Source organism: Macrotis lagotis, chromosome 4, assembly GCF_037893015.1.
Source record: "Macrotis lagotis isolate mMagLag1 chromosome 4, bilby.v1.9.chrom.fasta, whole genome shotgun sequence".
Lineage (NCBI taxonomy): Eukaryota > Metazoa > Chordata > Mammalia > Peramelemorphia > Peramelidae > Macrotis > Macrotis lagotis.
Window position 1 is genome coordinate 250,187,011 of NC_133661.1, and position 18,901 is coordinate 250,205,911.

At 39.3% G+C, this 18,901-nt stretch overlaps 1 protein-coding gene across 2 annotated transcripts in view; it reads left to right on the plus strand.

Annotated features, from left to right (window-relative positions):
- The window catches only part of LTBP2 (latent transforming growth factor beta binding protein 2), a 188,010-nt gene that overhangs the window by 66,194 nt on the left and 102,915 nt on the right, over window positions 1-18,901 (plus strand). For both annotated transcript variants that reach the window (XM_074235724.1, XM_074235725.1), the window contains exons 4-5: window positions 10,064-10,251; window positions 18,576-18,746. In XM_074235724.1, coding sequence (XP_074091825.1) covers window positions 10,064-10,251; window positions 18,576-18,746 — 359 coding nt within the window. The remainder of the gene's footprint in view (window positions 1-10,063; window positions 10,252-18,575; window positions 18,747-18,901) is intronic.

Consider the following 18,901-nt stretch of genomic DNA (forward strand, 5'->3'; position numbering starts at 1 on the left):
CCTTAATACAAGAATGGCAGTGGATGATGTAGAAACTGCACTAGATTAGGGTTTGAATACCAATTGTGTTACCCCTGAGCAAGTCATAATATTTATAGGCATTCCTCTTCATCTGAAAAAACAAGTAAGAAATTGGACTTAGATTAAGGGTTCTCAACCTGGGATCTGTGAACTTGAAAAAATATTTTTGATAACTGTATGTTATAAAAATCATATAATTGATTTCCTTTCTGATCCTTTGCATTTTATATACAAGGTATGTACACTATCTGTATAAGTCATATATGTTCACATGGGCTGGCTAAATGAGGCTAGTGGAGAGGAAGTAAAAACTGTCTTTGGAATTTTAAACATCCCTCTTCTAGGGAATAATTCTAGTTTGATTTCTACCTAGAGGAGAATAAGAGGAGTCAGTCAAGTGGCTACTCTGTTCTCTGTCAGATTAGAATTGTATCCTTTTGACCTATTAGATATTACTAATCTTGGGACATGTTTTTTTCATTGTAAAGCCACTTTCCTGATCACTATCCATTAAAGTTTACATTTGTAGGCTTGACTCCTTATCAAATGTTAGTTGCATAGGACCATCACAAATACTGAATAGCAAGTAAACCCATTTATCTAAACTAATAGCAGAAGGAAATGAGAGAAGTTATATAGATTGGAAAATACAGTGAATGAATGAGCTTTCCCATTGGGAGTGAGATATCTCAGCTTAAGAAAGAAATCCAGCTCTCACTCAAGGGGAAATTCTCTGAAGTCATTAAGAAGGCAAGCTGAGAGTCAGAGATATGTTGAGGTGCCAACCTCTCATGTCTGCCACTTCCAGGATTTTCTCTCTCTCCATGGGTCCCTTCCTGTAGAGAGTCTGGAACAATATGTGTCTCAAAACAGGAATGAAAGATGTCTTTCCTCTCCAAAACTCTCCCGCCAACTCTACATCTCACAAAGGAATGTAAATCATCCCTTCTAATTATTTTCCTCCAATCTGGAATCACATCTAAGCAAAATCTCACAAAATGCCCCATGTGAAACTTTACTTACCTATGCATTTTAAATCATTATTCTGAAGAGTCCATAGTTTTCAATGAATTGCCAAGTGAGTCCATGACACTCAAAAAGATTAAGAAACATAGACTAGATGTTCTCCAAAGTCCTGTCCAGTTCTAAATCTTATAATCCTTTGATGACAGTTCAACTGAATGACTGCTTATAAAACAGGAAATGGGAGTGGACTTGGAATCAAAAAATCCACTGAGGTGTCAGAAGACTGAACCTATGTTGATAGGGGCCAACCAGTGACTGTAATCATCAGTTATGGCAGTACTAGGTGGAAGTGCTGAGGAGTCCTTGATTATCTAATATGGAAGTTCCAAAGGGTTGGTACATGTACCATAGGTAATATTTCAGAGGAAAACAGGAGCTCTGGAACCAGATGAGAAATTAGTTGGAGATTTCCGTTTCCAAGAGTATGGTCATACTGTGTCCTACAAGGGAACTTTGGTCAGCTGACTGGGTAGAACAGGCAGCAACCAAGGAAAGGGGTTGAGGAAGAAGTGAAGGAGAAAAGATTAGGAGGGTAGATGATAGACTACACTTCATGAGAGTCTTTATCTGGGGCCAATGTCAAGAACAAATCTGATGAGTTCTGATTTAGCTGTCTCTGGAAATTATATGTCTTGCAGTTTTAACTTGAGATTAAGAGCCTGCTGCTGTGGAAATAACATGTCCAAACCTAATTATCACACCTAAAGGGAGATCCCTTGGAAGAGAGGGGGATATGACAGTAAATTATTTCACTGACCTTGTAGGCCCCCAAGAGAGAAGAACTGCCAGAAGTTATTCAGATGGGGAGGTCCTTAGGATTGTAAATTTACCTGCAAGGGATATTAAACACCATCTGGGTCATCTTTTACAGATGAGGAAACTAAGACCCAAAGATATTAAGGGATTTGCCCAAGGGGACACAGGACATAAGTGGCAGACCTATAATTCAGATAGTGGTAGGACTGGTGGGGTCAATAACTGACTTTGACAGGTGATATTGCTTAATGCCACCCATGCTAAACCAATAAGCATTTATTGATCACTTTCTGTGGTGAAGAAAGGTAAGAACAGTCCCTGCCTTCAAGAAGCCCCCCATCTAATAATGGGAACAGCATGCAAACCACTCTAAATGAATAAATTGGAGATAATCACTCAAGTAGAAAATTGGCTATATACATGTTGATTTAAGATAGAAAGGCCTCTAGGTATCTCTCTCAGGTCTGTGAAACTGCCTTGGTACAATATCATCATCAATTATTCAATAAGCATTTATTAAAGTATCTAATTATGTGATAAGCAATATGCAAAAAATGAAAATGAAATAGCCCTCAAAGTGCTGACATTCTGTATGAAAAGGCAGTGTTTTATACTTGATAGTTATATACAAACTATCTTCAAAAAGAATACAAGGTAATTTGGGGGGAAGAAGGAGTAGCAACTGAGAAAATCAGGAAAGATTTCAAGAGGAGGAGGTGGCAGTTAAGTTGAACTAAGCTTTGAGGGAAGTTAAGGCTTCAAAGAGGCAGAGGTGAGGAGGGAGGGTATTCCAAACGTGGGGGACAGCTTGTACAAAAGCGTAGTTATCGGAACTTCATTTGTGAGAAGCAGTAAGGTCAGCTTGGTTGTGCCAAAGACTGAATAAAAGGCAATTATATATATAATAAGGTTGAAAAGGTAGGCTAGAGGAAGGATGTAAAGAAGAGTCTGCTGGCAAGCCCTAAGTGATCAGGTGAACTCATCATCATCATCATTATTATTATTATTATTAACATTTATTATAGTACTTTCTGTGTTCCTAACACTGTTTACAACTATTATCTCATTTGTTTCTCACAACACTGTTAGGTAGGTGTTATTAATATTCCCAGTTTGAGGAAACTGAGGCAAGCAGAGGTCCAGTGATTTGCCCAGGACCCCTCAGCTGGTAAATGTCTCAGGTTACATCTGAACTCAGATCCTCCTGACTCCAGGCCTGGTACTCTATGCACTGTGCTCCTCAGCTGCTTTGAAGCTCATTCACTTGGCATAGCAATAGATGAGGACAGGGGCAGCTAGACGTTTCAGTGGGTAGAGTGCTGGCCCTGAAGTCAGTAGGACCCGAGTTCAAATATAACTTTAGACACTTACTAACTTTATGACCTTGGGCTAGTCACTTAACCCTGATTGCTTCATATCCAGTCGTCCTGATTCATCCTATCTGACCACTGGAGTCAGATGGCTCTGGAAGAGAAAGGGAGACGGGTAACTTAGCACAGCCCCCCTCACTCAAATCCAGTTCATGCGCTTGTCATGGCATCACTTCCTTGATGTCATGGTCTTTGAAAAGAAAGGACAAACATTATTATTATTAGATGAGAACAATTTGTTCCAATGGCCACAAAGGTGTATAAATTAGGTTCTGTGGAGAGCTCAGAGTTTGGTCAGACATCAAAGGTGCCAAGGTCATTTTTCAACCCAGGCCACTGACAATCAGTCATGCTGATTTTTGCCTTGCTGATGAAATTTGATGACTTTGGAAGAGAGAGTGAGGTTGACAGTTTTGTGCAACTCCACCTCATTTAAATCCAATTTACACACAATTCAAGATATCACCTGTGACATCATTGGTCCTCTTCCCAGAATGAAAGGTGAGCAAAAAACAGCAAACAAAACAAGATCAAGAACTACTTATTAAGGGCTTGCTATGGACCAAGTACTGTGCTAAGAGCTGGGGGATCAAAAGAAAAGCAGCCTCTTTCCTGGAAAGAACCCCAAAGTCACTTGCCTCAAGGATCTTATCTTCTACTAGGAAACTAGCTCTTAGTAAGGTCACTATGCACCTAAATGTTTTGGAAGGAGTGAGTGCATTACACTATGTTGTAAACTGAAATATTAGTCAGAGAGTGGACTGAGGGTTGAGCAATTATGATGCCATTTCATAAGCTTAACATCAGTTATGTCCTTGACAACACTTTCTGAAACCCATACCTTTGGGTGTGCTCATTCTTTTGGATGTACTGGCTCGAAAGGTCCTGAGATACTGACATCAGTCACCATTCTTAGCCTGGACTCAGGTATTCCAGTTACTTCAAATGACCTGGTTTAGGCATGGACATAAATCTTTCCCCTAGTCCACCCAGTGCAAATTGGTTTGTTCCCCTCCGCCCCAAAGGGCTTTGCTTATAAAGAACATGCAGAGAGGCAGTTAGGTGGTATAATGAATAGAACAGCAGGCCTAGAGTCAGAAGGACTTGAGTACAAATCTGACCACAGATGCTTGATACTTACCCTGGGCAAGTCACTTAACCCTAAATGTCTCATCAAAGAATAAATGAATAAAATAAAGAACATGACGAGTGCAGAACTAAAGAGTTGATAGAACTCAGAAATCCCAAGAATCTATGATTTGTTCATATAAAAAGAGTGTATGGATTTTGAGAGGGGCAAGAAACTCATGTCTTTTATTTAGACTGGTGTCATCTAATGTCATTTAATTTTACTTCATTGCCCTTTGCACTAAATAAAATTATAGAATTAGAATTGGAAGGGAATGTAGAAATCATCAGGTCCCTCTCATTTTATAGATGAGGAAACTGAGGCCCAAAGTGACAAAGGTCACTGGATTTATATACAAATCCTTTGTCCACTTCATCTCCACAAGAGTTTAAACCATGTATTTAGATGCCAAGTTTTCTAGAGATGGCATCTGGCTCACGAGTTACCCCCTACCATGACCTAAAGCTGACTCCCTTTCTTTTATTTTCTTCCAAAGCTAGCTACCACCCCCAGTTATATAACCCAGAGTGTGAGAGCCTGATATTTGATGAATTCTGTTAACACTGGCCCAGTGATGACTCCTCCCACTTCCTTGTATTTTTCAAGATGCTAAGTCACTGCACACCAAGAGAAGTACCCATCCAAAGTCCTATCTTACCATTTTACAATAGCCACAAATACTTTTTAAATGTTGTAATGAGAAACACATTTAAAAAACAACTTAACAATAACAGAACAATTCTTCCTTCTCTCTTTCTTTCCAAAACTATTTAATGAGTGCCTACTATGATTTGCTTCTCTCAAGGAGAATGGACTTACCTTTTGGGGGATGTACCTATGATTGGTGTGAGAAACTTTTGGTTTGGAAATTCAACCTTCAATGAATTGGCAACTGTCAGCAACATACAGTTTTAGGCACTGAGGTTAAATGATTTATTTGTCCATGGTTACAGTGTTGCTATATGTCAGAACAGAATTTGAACCCAGGTCTTCCCTACTTAATCACTAAGGCTGGTTCTCTATCCCTTATGCAAGGTATATGATTATATGAAAACCAGAATCAATTGCTTGTCCTTTGTATACAGGGTTGATGATGATGATGATGATGATAATTCAGTTTTTGAAGGAATGGTGCTTTATTTTATATTTTTCAGTAATGAGGAAGAATTTGCTCATAAACATTCCTACTCCTCTGGTTCCCTTTCTGATCAATAATAATATTTGTAAAATCACAAGTTTAACTATAAAATGAGGATAATAGATCTAGAATTGGAAGTGATCTTAAAGGTTATCTATAAGAGCTTGCAACTATATAGTGCTCTGAGGAGTTTACATATGGAATATTCTGACTCTGAAATGGATTTTTTTTCCTCAATGCGATTAGTTTTTAAGGTGGGGATTCTTAATCTTCTTAAGGTCAAGAATATTATATGTGAACTCCTTTGTCAGTCTGATAAAGCATATAGACCTTTCTCAAAATCACATTGTTGATCTTTTTTTTTTCCTACTCTGAGCATCAGATTAAATATGAGAGGCAACTAGTGACACTGGGTGGAATGGGTCCAGATGTAGGAAGACCTGAGTTCAAATCTGGCCTCAGGCACTTACTAGCTGTGTGAACCTAGATGAGTCACTTAAACCTCTTTGCCTCAGTTTCCTCATCTGTCAAGTGAACTGGAGAAGGAAATGGTAAACCACCCTAGTATCTTTGCCAAGAAAACCCCAAATGGGGTTACAAAGAGTTAGACATAACAGAAATGACTGAAAAGCATCCAAAAAATCCCTCCTTTTCAAAAATCTCTGAGAAAGGTTTGTGGAAAAGCCTAGGGGAAGAAGATAGGACTAGGTAAGACAAACAAGAAAGCAGTGCTGCCTCATTTTCTTCATCTGTAAATTGGAGATAATAATAGCAACCACCGCCAGAATTAAAATGATAATTAAGATATTATTTAGGATAAAATAAAATAATATTCATAAAGTCTTTACAAACCTTAAAGCACTCTGTAATTGATAAAATTAATAATTGAGGGGTGGCTAGGTGGTGCAGTGGATAGAGCACCAGTTCTGGAGTCAGGAGGACCTGAGTTCAAATGCGGCCTCAGACATTTAATAATTACCTAAATGTGTGGCCTTGGGCAAGCCACTTAACTCCATTGCCTTGCAAAAAAAAAAAATGCCACAAAATAATTGAAGGAAATGCTCAATTTAATTTATAGGTTAGTGAAAATAAAGATCCTAGTTAATAGACCCCATCTGAGGCAATGATCCCTTGATGGATTTCTTCCATGGATCATTCCATGGATCCCAGGATCCTTTCTTTTCAGCATTAAATCCCTGAACCTTGAAATCCCTAGAAATCTGAGACAAAAAGAATTTCTTTAATATTTCAAGAGAATAGTAATTTCATCAGTATAGGGGGTATTCCCAGAGACACAGCTGACGATCTGTCTCTCTATAATTGAGTGGACAGTCTTTATGAGTTCTTGTGGCTAGACAAAAGTCATTACTTGCTTGTCTCTCCCTCTGAAGAGGAACTCCCAGAACTTAACCAGGCTGTTTTCAGCCTGTTCATTGCAGGATCTGTACCTGAGGTTTTTCACTTTAGTAGGGCTACCTTTTCTTGCTCTCTTTTGGTATTATCCTTGAACAACAACAATAAGAGTAACAATAATGAAGATGGTAGCTAGCACTAAATAGTGTACTTTGAGATTTGAAAAGCACTCTACCTATGTTATTTCAAACGATTCTCATAACGACTCTGAGAGATAGGTGCTATCATTCCGTTTTATGGATGAAAAAACTGAGGTTGAGAAGTCACATGACTTGCTCAATATTACAGTGTCTGAGGCAGAATTAGTCAAGTCTTTCTGACTCTAAGTCCAACCTCTGTCCACTGTTATCACCTTTGAGAGCTTAGAAATCTCCTCATACCACACTGAGACATAAAATAAGATTTTAGTAAAGAATTAATGAATTTAATTCATTCATTCATTATTATAATTAATTAATTCAAAAGAAAGAATGAATTTAAAAATCTCTTTCATTTTTAGCTTGACCTAAGCCAGATACTGACTCTAAGGGTCAGGTTCAAAGGTGCCAAATGGTGTGTATATTGCCTACCCCACCCCCTACTCCCCCCCATTCATCCTCTGGGCACTTGTTGAATCTATTCATCAGCCTGTGGTCTACTCCACTGAGAAATCTATGCTGACTCTAACCCCAAACTGGCTTCTCCTCCCCCTTGACTGACGCCCTCTTGAGAACAATGAGAAGGGTTCATATTCCTGCTGCAGCTGGCTTTGCTGGCCCTGTCCCCAGTAATGGGGAACAGCTGTCGGAGATTTGGACTCTCAGCTGTGCTCCCATCTTTGGCCAATTGTTTGTCAAGCTCTCCTTGTGCACTGGATTTCCGTAGCCCTCAAGCTGCAGGATACATTCCTAAAAATCCATCCCAGAGACAGAATGGATGGAGAGCTGAACTCAGAAGTCAGAAAGACCAGAGTTCGAATCCCTACTCTGACATTTATTAGTTATGTGACTTCTTGTTGTTCTTCTGGGAGAGGACTATGGCATCAGAGAAGTGATACTCTGACATGCAAGTCAGTTGGATTTAAGTGAGGAAGGGCTTGGGCCAGAACACTAACCTCAGTTTCTTCATCAGTGAAATGGGGTTAATAACATCTGTATTACCTACCTCATAAAGTTGGAATGATTTAAAAAAATTAAACCACATATGCTGAAATTCTATCAGTGAAAATAATAAGCACTTCCTCTCCATCTTATAATGTTGCCTAGGGGCACTGAAAAGCTAGGTTACTTGTCTAGGTCAGAGGAAGCATTTGAAGCCAGCTCTTTCTGAATTTAAGGCTGGCTCTCTATTTGTTGGACCAGGCTGCCAACGCTGTTTATGTAGATCTAAAAAATTAGGTAAGAGGCTTTGTAAATAAATCAGCTGAATACATGTTCTCAATCCCCAGGATAACAACAACCACAAAAAATTTAAGCTAGACTGGGAGGTGTGATTAGATCTAATTTTCTGGGGTGAGTGGAACTAGAATTCCCAGATCAGCATTCTGTCCACTGAACCACCCCTAAGAATTCCTACTAATGCCTCTAGAACATTATAAGGGGACCTGGCTTTTGGTCAAAGCTTTATGGGGGGGGTTGTCACTCTCATTGAGTGAATCTTTTTTTTTTTAAGTTTTTTTTTTTTTGCAAGGCAATGTGGTTAAGTAGCTTGCCCAAGGCCACACAGAGCTAGGTAATTATTAAGTGTCTGAGGCCAAATTTGAACTCAGGTACTCCTGACTCCAGGGCTGGTGCTCTATCCACTGTACCACCTAGCTGCCCCTCATTGAGTGAATCTAAAGATCTAAATGAAAGGTAGTTGAATAGACTTCTGGTAGAGATCCCTATCATATAATTACTCCATGCTGAATGAAGTAATTGCTTGAGTTTATTGTTCTGCTCCTTACTAGATTTGACTTTCTCTTTAGTTTTTTTAGGCCAATCCTGATAATTTCGTCTTTAGCATCATTTCTTCTATCTGTCTACTGTCTCTGACTCCCATTTCTGCTTTCTTCAACTCTTCTTGTAAATTGACCATTGCTTTGCTATCTCAGATCCTGGTTTCCAATGCTAAGCTCCTTCCCTTGGGCAATAGGCAGCAACATCAACCCCTGGCTGTTAATTCTAGCCTGGCTGAAACCAGGGGTTAGATGTAGCATTCTACATAGAGACTCAAAGACCTGGGACCAGAAGATTTGGAGCTGAAAGGGAACTCAGAGATCTACTAGTATAATCCTTATTATATAGATGAAGAAAGCCAGGGTCAAAGAAATGAAGTAAATTATCTAAGATCTCAGCTATAAAACCAATGATTTTTGAATGAACACATCATGTTTATTTAATTCTGAGACTAGATTTGGAGTTAGGAAGAATTGAGTTTAAGCCCTTCCTCTGACAAAGAGTGGCTGTGTGGTCAAGGAAGAAAGGAAGTAAGCATTAATTAAATGTCACCCTGTATGCTAATACATAAATACTGTTCAAATATTATCTTTTTTGATACTCATAACAACCTTGGGAAGTAGATGCTATTATTATCCTCATATTACAGATGAGAAAACTGAGATGAAGGTGAAGAGATGAAGTTACTTGCCTAAGGTCACTTAGGAAAGTATCTGAGACCAGATTTGAATTTAGGTTTCCTGATTCTAGACCTGGAGCTGAATCCCCTGGATCACCTAGTTGCAGACAGAGGCGAAATAACTTGTTCATGATCACACGGCTAGGAAGTGGTTGAGACAGGATATGGACTCTGGTCTTCTCAATATTTTATCTCCTATACCATCAAGCTTCCTCTTGGCAAAGCATTTAATCTCTCAGTGTCCCAGGTTCCCTTCTAAGACTTGTAGAATGGGTGCCAATCAGTATTGATAGAGGTATTTTCCTCACCTGGAGTTCCTTATCTCAGGTCCAGACCAAAATAACAATAATTACGATAATAATTCAAATGCTCCTTGAATGATCTTTCAGTTAACTTTGTAGATTCTTCATACCATTCTTATCTTGACCATCACTGTCATGCTCACCATTGCCATCACCAAAAGAAAGCTTCCAAAAGACTAGGATCCCACCTTATCCAATGACAATGATAGTGGTGGAGGTAGAGTTCACTGTTTTGTGTCACTATGATATCCTAGAGAATTATATATAAGGAATCAGTCTGATATGTAAATATCTATGATGTCTGTCTCTGCAGGAATACAAACCAGATCAGTCATCCTATCACTCCTCAGCAGCAGTTGAGGTCATCACCGACCATCCGACGGTACCCAGCAGTGGTCACTGGCCAGCTGACCTCCAATGCTTTAACTGGAGGTAATGGTCATGAATCAGGTGACTCATCCCATCGAGCAACACATGTGGAGCATGGTTCACCCCTCTGGGGTAAGAAATCCCTGCCTTTATCCTCCCCAGGATAACTCAAGCTATATAAGGACTATTATGGCCTCCTCTCTCTCTCCTCCATCACTCCCATATCTACATATATGTCCCTGGGAGTAGGCAGCAATTGGAAAGACACCACTGATCTATTGTGCTCAAGAGTTTCAATACCAAAGTGAGAACAAGTTCCAGAAATAAGATGTGATAGCAAGCTACCTTTTGCCTTTTCCTTCTTCCTACTTTTCTCTTGACAAATTTGCTGTCAATCAGATACTGTAGTCTGTTGTTGGGAACCGAAGCTGATTTCTGGTGAGGGTAAATGGCAGAGAAAATAGGAGAGGTTTAGGGAGGATGTAGATAAAGAAAGATGAGATAGATGTATGACTCATTTTGGAAAGAGGAATCTTGTAGGGAGATTCTCAAAGCCCTTAATTTCTGGCTTTTATTGAACATGGGCTGTATGAACTGCCAATTCTCCAGCTGGCAATTAGTTACTTCATTTGGCTATCTGTAAATCTATAAATGCATAGATTCATCAGAAACCATAAAAGAGATTAGAAGACAAATCACTCATAGCTCAGTTTTATTCATTCAAATGCTCTTCCTGCTGGTGCCCTTATCTTAAACTAATTGACTTTTAAAAACAAAAATTTTTATTTAGATTCAAACTCTCAAGACATTCTTGTTAATGGTGGTAAATCAAGGTTAAGTGACTTGTGCAGGATCACACAACTGTAACTCTGAATCTGGATTTGAACTCAGATCCTCCTGACTCTAGTATTCACTGTGCCATGCTTTGCCCACTTTATTTCCATGAATTTCCAGCTGATGATTTCTGAGAACTTTCAACTCGTTGATTTTTATCTAGACTCCTTCATCACTGACAGTTCAAGTTTCCATTAATCAATTAACTTGTATCCCTAATAACTATCCAGGTGATGAAATCTCAGCCTGTGTCTGATCAGTAAAACTCAAAAGCTTCTCCTATCTCAGAATTACAATTATTAAAATTTACATAGTGCTATTTACATAGTCTCATCTAAATTCCCACTTTCTTCAAGAAACCTTTCCAAGTCTTCTTGATTTTAGTTCCTTCCCTCTGAGACTATCTCCAATTTATACTCTATAAAGCTTATTTGTACAGAGTTGTTTGTATGTTATCTCCACTCATTGTCCCTTTGAGAAAATTGAGACCCAAATTTGCCCAGGGCACAACTAGTAAGTATTCCAAGCAAGAGTCAAAATCAAATCTTCCAGATTCCAAGGTTATTGATTCATTATCTGCTAAAACTGACCTGTTGTTTGTCCTTCATTCTTGAAGAGGACCAATGAGTTCAAGAGGGTGACTCACAAGTGAAGTGGATTTACATGAGGCACAACTGTGCAAAATCATCAACCTCACTCTCTTCTCAAGTGACAAGGTCAGGACCACTGGCAATGGAATGGGTGCAATGGAAGACCTTGGTCTTGTTAAGCTAAGATCTTTCCCAGGTTTCAGTTTGTCAGTAGTTAAGGTCTTTGAGAATGAAGGACAAAACAAAGGGGGGGAGGGACAGGGGGAAAAGACTCTCAGAGTGAGCTAGAGAAGGACATGGAAAACCATTCTAATATCCTGGTCAAGAAAACCCCAAATAAAGTCACAAGGAGTCGAACATGAATGAAAAATGACTGAACTGAATGTACTTTGAAGTGTATATGAAAGGGTCAGATTAGAAAGGGAAAAACTGGGAGACATGATCTTGAATGAAACTTCTCAGCTGTCTGACTAACTACCTCAGACATTTCTTCCCTGGAAACCTATGGAAGGAAGCTGAAGGGTAAGACACTGATTTGACTTTGTGAGGAAGGACTCAGAAGTTATGGTCAGTAACACAACTCTCACTGGTAGTGTGACACAAAACTCTCAAAACTAAACATTTTGAGTAATGCCTATGCCTCAGAATTTGGCCAGTTCACCACAGGTGCAGCCTGACATTTATTACAGCATTGTTGTTATCAGCATCTTTGTAGCTAGCATTTATATTACATTTTATGGTTTGAAAAACACTTTATAAATATCTCATTTTATCCTCACAATATCCTTGGGAGGTTGGTATTAGATATTTTTAATCTCATTTAACAGATGAGGAAACTGAGGTGGTTAGTACTGTCGTTGAGTTGTTTCAGTTGTGTTCAACTCTTTGTGATCCCATTTGGGATTTCTTGGCAGAGATACTGGAATGGTTTGCCATGTCCTTCTCCAGCTCATTTGACAGAAGAGGAACTTGAGGCAAACAGGTCAAGTGATTTCCCCAGGGTCACACAGCTAGGAAGTATCTAAAGCCAGCTTTGAATCTTCCTGATTCCAAGTGCTGTATCCACTGCACCACTTGAGGTTGAGAGCAGTTAAATGACTCAATCCTGTGTTCACACAGCTACTATTTGTGTTCTTAATTTCAAATCTAATACTCCAACCATTGTGCCAAAACTTACGGAGTAGGACACCCATAAACATGGAACTCTTCAGTTTTGGTGCTGTACCACCTTGAGGTCCTATCATTTTTTCCCCACCTTCCTCCAATCTTGTAGAGTTTTGCTTTAGCAGCATCAAATACATATTAGCAAAGGAAATATTGAAGACATCAAATAGGGGACTGGTGTTTCATGAATGTAAATTGTTTTTTCTTGTGTTTTTGGGCTTAGCCATAGGCAGCCTCATTTTTGGGAGGCTAGTGACTACAAAAGTCGCCTTGACACCCAGAAAGCCTCAGTGAGAGGCTGCCTTACTGCACTAACAGCAGCTATGCCAAGGGCAGCAAGAACGATTAATTTTCAGTGGAAAGTTATGGTAGTTGCCAAAACCCAGGCTCTCATCAAAATGCCAAGTCAGCAGAGTTTGTGATTGCTGGACAATGTATTCAGGGGAAGACGAATTTTCAAGGACAGCAATTGTTTAAACGGAGGGGAAGACTATAGCCAGTATGCTAGTGATTTACATTCATTAAGAGGCTGTTGCAGGATAGGTGAGATTGTGTGGGCCTCAAGGAAAGGGGGTAAAAGTTGCAAATTTCTTTTCCTAGAGGTCATCCTTCCATATGTCCTCCATGAGGAGTTTAGTGCACCAAGAGGGTGGTCCCTGATGAAACCTCCTTCAAAAGATGGAGTTTTGAAGTTGCACCTTGTGATCCAAGACAAGAGAACTGGAGCCTTGAAGTAGGGCCATGTAGTCTGAGACAAGGGATTCAGAGTCTTGAAACATTCGATCAGTCAACAAGTATTTATTAAGCAACTGTTGGGTTGCTGAGCCATGTGGTCTGAGTCATGAGAATCAACACCTTAATAACTGTAGGAGACAAGGAACTTATTCCCTCAGTGAGAGAAAAAAAGAGAGTGATGGTGATTTAGGGCATTGACAAGAGAGAGAGAGAAAAAAAAGATTTGGAGCCTGTGGAGAGAGATGGAAGACAGATAGAATGTGAGTGAAAAAGGAAAGGAATTCAAAGCCTCAGTGAGAAGTGATTGGGCAGTAGTTAGAGATACCTAAACTCAATGGGTCCAAGATAGAAACCCACAGGCTTCACTGTTTTTCTAAAATTTTTTTTTTAGGTTCTTTTTGCAAGGCAATGGGGTTAAGTAGCTTGCCCAAGGCCACACAGCTAGGTAATTATTAAGTGTCTGAGGCCAGATCTGAACTCAGGAACTCCTGACTCTGGGGCCAGTGCTCTTTCCACTGTGCCACCTAGCTGCCCGGGCTTCACTGTTGATAGGGAATATCAACCAGACCAAACTGGTCTCCAATCTGTGACTGGCCAGAGCCAAACATAGCTGGCTAGAGATAGGAGAGTCAGGACTCAAATAGAAGTTTAATTTCAAAGTGAGGGAAACTGCTTACAAGCAAGGAGGGGAGCTAGACACATGTGCTGGGACCTCACCTCTAGTGGGGGGACTAGAGGCAGTGTGGGGAGACCTCAAAACTTATACCAATGACTACACAGTGAGCTGTAACCCTGATAATGATGGGTAACTATATCAATGAGACAAGTTTGATTCATATCAGGGCTTCATGACTGGATCATGAATACTTGTCTGAGATCATACAATACCTGATGCTGGTCAAAACAAAATAATAATTATGTGATTTTGTCAAAGGGTGAACTCATCCACAGAGAGAGAGTGCAAAGGATGGTTGTTATATGAAGCTCAGGGCATAGCTTTCTTACTGCATCTTGGCTTTGGAAAACAGTGTTTTCTATTATCTTAACAGGAAGAAGAAGCAAGGAACTACCTATTCCAGCTCATTTTACAGATGAGAAAACTGAGGTAAACAGGGTTAAGTAAGTAGCTTGCTCAGGGTCATTTAGCTAGAAGTATCTGAGATTTGACTTAAAAGCTTTTGATGAGTCTTTTTGACTCCAAGCCCAGGGCACCACCTGGCTGTTATTTTGTTTTGGGATTAAGTATGTACATGGGCAGCTGGGTGGTGCAGTGGATAGAGCACTGAGCCTAAAGTCAGGAATTAAAATCCAGTCTCAGATACTTACTAGCTGTGTGGCCCTGGGCAAGTCGCTTAACCCTGTTTGCCTTAGTTTTCTCATCTGTAAAATGAGCTAGAGAAGGAAATGGCAAACCACTCCAGTATCTCTGCCAAGAAAACTCCAAACGAGGTCATGAAGAATCAGGCATGACCAAAATGACTGAATAGTAACAAGAATGTGAACTCAGATTGTAAAGGGTCTTTAACTGAGAGCTGGGCAGTTTGAATTTTGTAGTTTTAATTAATGTTTATGTTTCTTACATTGTCATAGTTATCCCAAGTATCCCTCACCCTTCTCCTCCCAGAAAACCATAGCAAAAAAACAAATAGAAATTTTTTCAGAGAGGAAAAAAAAAATACAACCGATAGATGCTTTGAACAAGTTAGAAAACCTGTGCATTGCATAACACTTGGGGATGTTCTACCTCCTCAAAGGGGTATGTTGATTTTTCTTCCAGATCTGATTTATCTTATTTTTTTTTTCCTACATTTACTTTTGAATTTTGGGTGTGTAGTTCTTTCTGGGGACAGTTTGTATTTTATTTGGTCACTAAAGGTATTTAATCCAAAGAGTAATATGATCAAAGAGGTGATGTAGGAAGAGCAATCTGGCTAGAGAACAGGATACATTAAAGGGGGGGGAAGGAATAGGAGTCAAAGAGATCAGTTAGCAAACTACTGCAATAGTCAGGGAATGAGATAATGAAGGCCTAAGCTAGGGTGATGGCAGCAGAAATGAAGAAGAAAGACTTTCAGGACTTCCATTCACATAGGGTGGTTGATCTCATCCAGGAGAAAAGCAATTTAATCTGATTAAAGTCATTCATACTAAAGTGTGAAGAATTGGCAGACTAAACTCTGTCAGAGTTTATAATGCCTTTTGAAAGGGAAGTTTTTGCCTCTGTGCCAGAAGAACAGTGGTCAGCAGCTTGGTATCCTGTTCTGAAGAGGTGACCAGCCAATCCCTGACCTAGACTGTTAGCTTCTCAAGGTCAAGGAGCCCAGTTTATATTTCCCTTGGCTTCTCTCATAGGTCCTAAATACTTTTGGTGTTTAATAAATGCTTATTGGGACTTTGGTCTGCTTATTGTCTCCATGGCATCTCTAATTGCTTCTGCACTTCTTGAAGACTTTCATACAACAGTATTGGGAGTATTTCACCATATGGAGTCAGACAACTTGTATTTGAATCCTGGTTCTGAAATTCTTATGAACTATAGGACCTTTGGCAAGTCAATTCATTTCTCAGGGGTTCAGCTTCCTCATCTATAAAATAAAGGCTTTAGATGGTGATCTTGCAGGTCTGTCTTCTACCCTCTCTTTCACAAATCTGTCATCTCCTTATATTTTTCCAGTCTCCCAGGCCTAAAATCTTGCATTTTCCTTGTCACTTCCCATTTTCTTCTCCCCAGAAATCTAGTCATTTGCTGAATTTTGCTGGTTTGTCTACATCTGAGACATTTCTTGCACCTTACCTCTCTTTGAGCACAGAACTACCACCTTAGTTCAGGCCCTGATCACCTCACAGAGATTAATTTATTTTAATTTTTAATTCATGTAATAAAACTTTTCCTTAACAGAATTAATAAAGAGATAATTGCATATGAAGCAGCAAATCTATTCTATACAACTTGCTATTACTTTTAAATATATAATAAAGTTATCATGTAAATTTCTTTTCTCCTTTTTTCCTTCTCTCCTTCCCCCCTCCCCCACCCTAGAGATGTTACATTAGACACAAATAGGCATACATATGTAAAATTATTCTATATACACTTCTATTTATCATTTATTTTTGTGAGTACATAAAGCATCTTTTTTTATATCTTCTGTAGTTAATTTTGGAATTTATAATAGTTATAATATATACTCAAAATTGGTCTTAGAACAATATTGCTATTACTAAATGCGATGTTCTCTTGGCTCTGCGCATTTTGTTCTTCATTATTTAGAGCAAATCTTTCCATGTTTTTCTAAGATCATCAAGTTCATAATTTCTTAGAATAGTATTCTATCATAATCACATATCAAAATTTATTTAGCCACTCCCCAATTGATGATCATCCCTTCAATTTCCAGTTCTTTGGTACCACAAAGAGCTGCTGGAAACATTTCAGAACATATGGATTCTTTTCCTTTTTCTCTAATCGTCTTTGGAAATAGACCAAGTAGTGGTATTTCTGGGTCAAAGGTATAGGTAGTTTAATAACTCTTTGGACTTTCATCTAGATTATTGTAAAGGTCACTTAATAGATCTCCCTGCCTCATGTCTCTCCTTTCTTCAGTCTGTCCTACACATTCCTGTCCAAGTGATTTTGCTTAAGCATAGATCTGACCATATGATTCCCCTTCCCAATCAAATCTAGGAGCTCCCTATTGCTTCTTGAAGCAAATGAGGCAACCTAAAAGTCTTAATGTAGTTTCGAGTTTATGGTTTAAAATGGCACTAAGATTTTTCCAGCAAGACTTCTGTTTAAACTACTCTGACTTTTAAAGTCTTTCATACCCTTCCTCCACCGTATCTTTTCAGCCTCATTGATTCTCAAACTCTGTAATATAGTCAGACTTACCTTTATGTTCCTCACACAAAACAAACATTCCTCTTCTCTGCCCTTGTACTGGCTCCCCCACTTACCTGGAAGGAACTCCTTCCTTACCCCAATCTAATAGACTATCTTTCATCTTTCAAGATACATTTAGAGCATTGTTGTTGTTGTCCAATCACTTTTAGTCAAGTCCAACTCGTAGGTGACCCCATTTGGGGTTTTCTTGGCAAAGATACTGTAATAATTTGCCATTTCCTTATCCAGCTCATTTTATAGATGAGGAAACTGAGGCAAACAGGTTCTAATTGATTTACCCAGGATCACCCAGTTAATAGGTATCTGAGGTTCTTCCTGACTCTAGGACTGGTAATCTATCCGTTGTACTATTTATCGGCCCTAGGTGGAGCTTTATCTTCTCCCTCAAAACTTTCCTTTTCCCTTCAACTTCTAATGTTCTCCCTTCCAAATTACTTTCTTCCGTCTATGGTATATATGCCATTATTATCTCCTAGTTAGAATGTAAGGTCCTTGGCAGTAGAGATAGTTTCATTTGTAGTATTACTATTTGTAGCACCTAGGAGAGTTCCCATTTTCATTAAAAACTTGCTAGACTGAGTCAGGAAGTCCTTATTTCAAATAGAGTATCTGATGTTTTGGTTACCCTGGGCAAGCCACATATACTCCCTAAATCCCAGTTTCCCCTTTTCTAAAATAGGGATACAGTACTTGTAGAATCAATGCCACTGATTGATGAAATCATGAATTATTGGATAGACCAGAGATTTCTTTGGAAAAGAAATTCTACTAATGCAGATCAACTGATTTGCAACTTATATCCTTAGAATAACTCCAGTATCTGTGACAAGAAAGCCCCAAATGGGGTCACAAAGAGTTGGACACAATTGAAAAGACCTAACAACAAAATCCTGGAAGGCACTAGCCTTGGGGTCAGAAAGACCTGAGTTCAAATTCAACCTTGGACATTCATTCGATCTGGGCAAGTGACTTAGCCCTGATTGCCATGAAGGAGAGAGAGAGAGAAAGAGAGAGAGAGAGAGAAATTCACTTGGAGGCACTCAGAGATTGTGACTGGCAGCCACTTTGTGTCAAAGGCAAGAATTGAACCCATTGTCTTGGGTTGACTTAGGTCAGCTCTTTATCCACTGGGTCAAGCTGACTCTTGAAGTAGCGCAAGCAAATGCTAAATAACTGCCACTTACTATGATGAGGATTATATAATTTTTTGATTCTGTGATATCTCAATATAGGGCTAAACCTGACTGAGAAAATCAAGAAGATCAAGATTGTTTTCACTCCAACCATCTGCAAACAAACCTGTACCAATGGCCGATGTACCAATGACTGCTCCAAAGGAGATACCACCACTCTATACAGTCAGGGAGGACATGGACATGATCCCAAATCTGGCTTCCGCATCTGTGAGTCATAGCAACTCCTGTCTCCTCTGTACCTAATATTAGAGAGGTCTTCTTGGAGTTATTCTAGAGTTAGGTGAAGAGAATGAACAGAATAAGGGACAAGGAAGAGTCAACTAATTTTTATTAAGCTCCAACTTCATCCAGAACTAAGCACT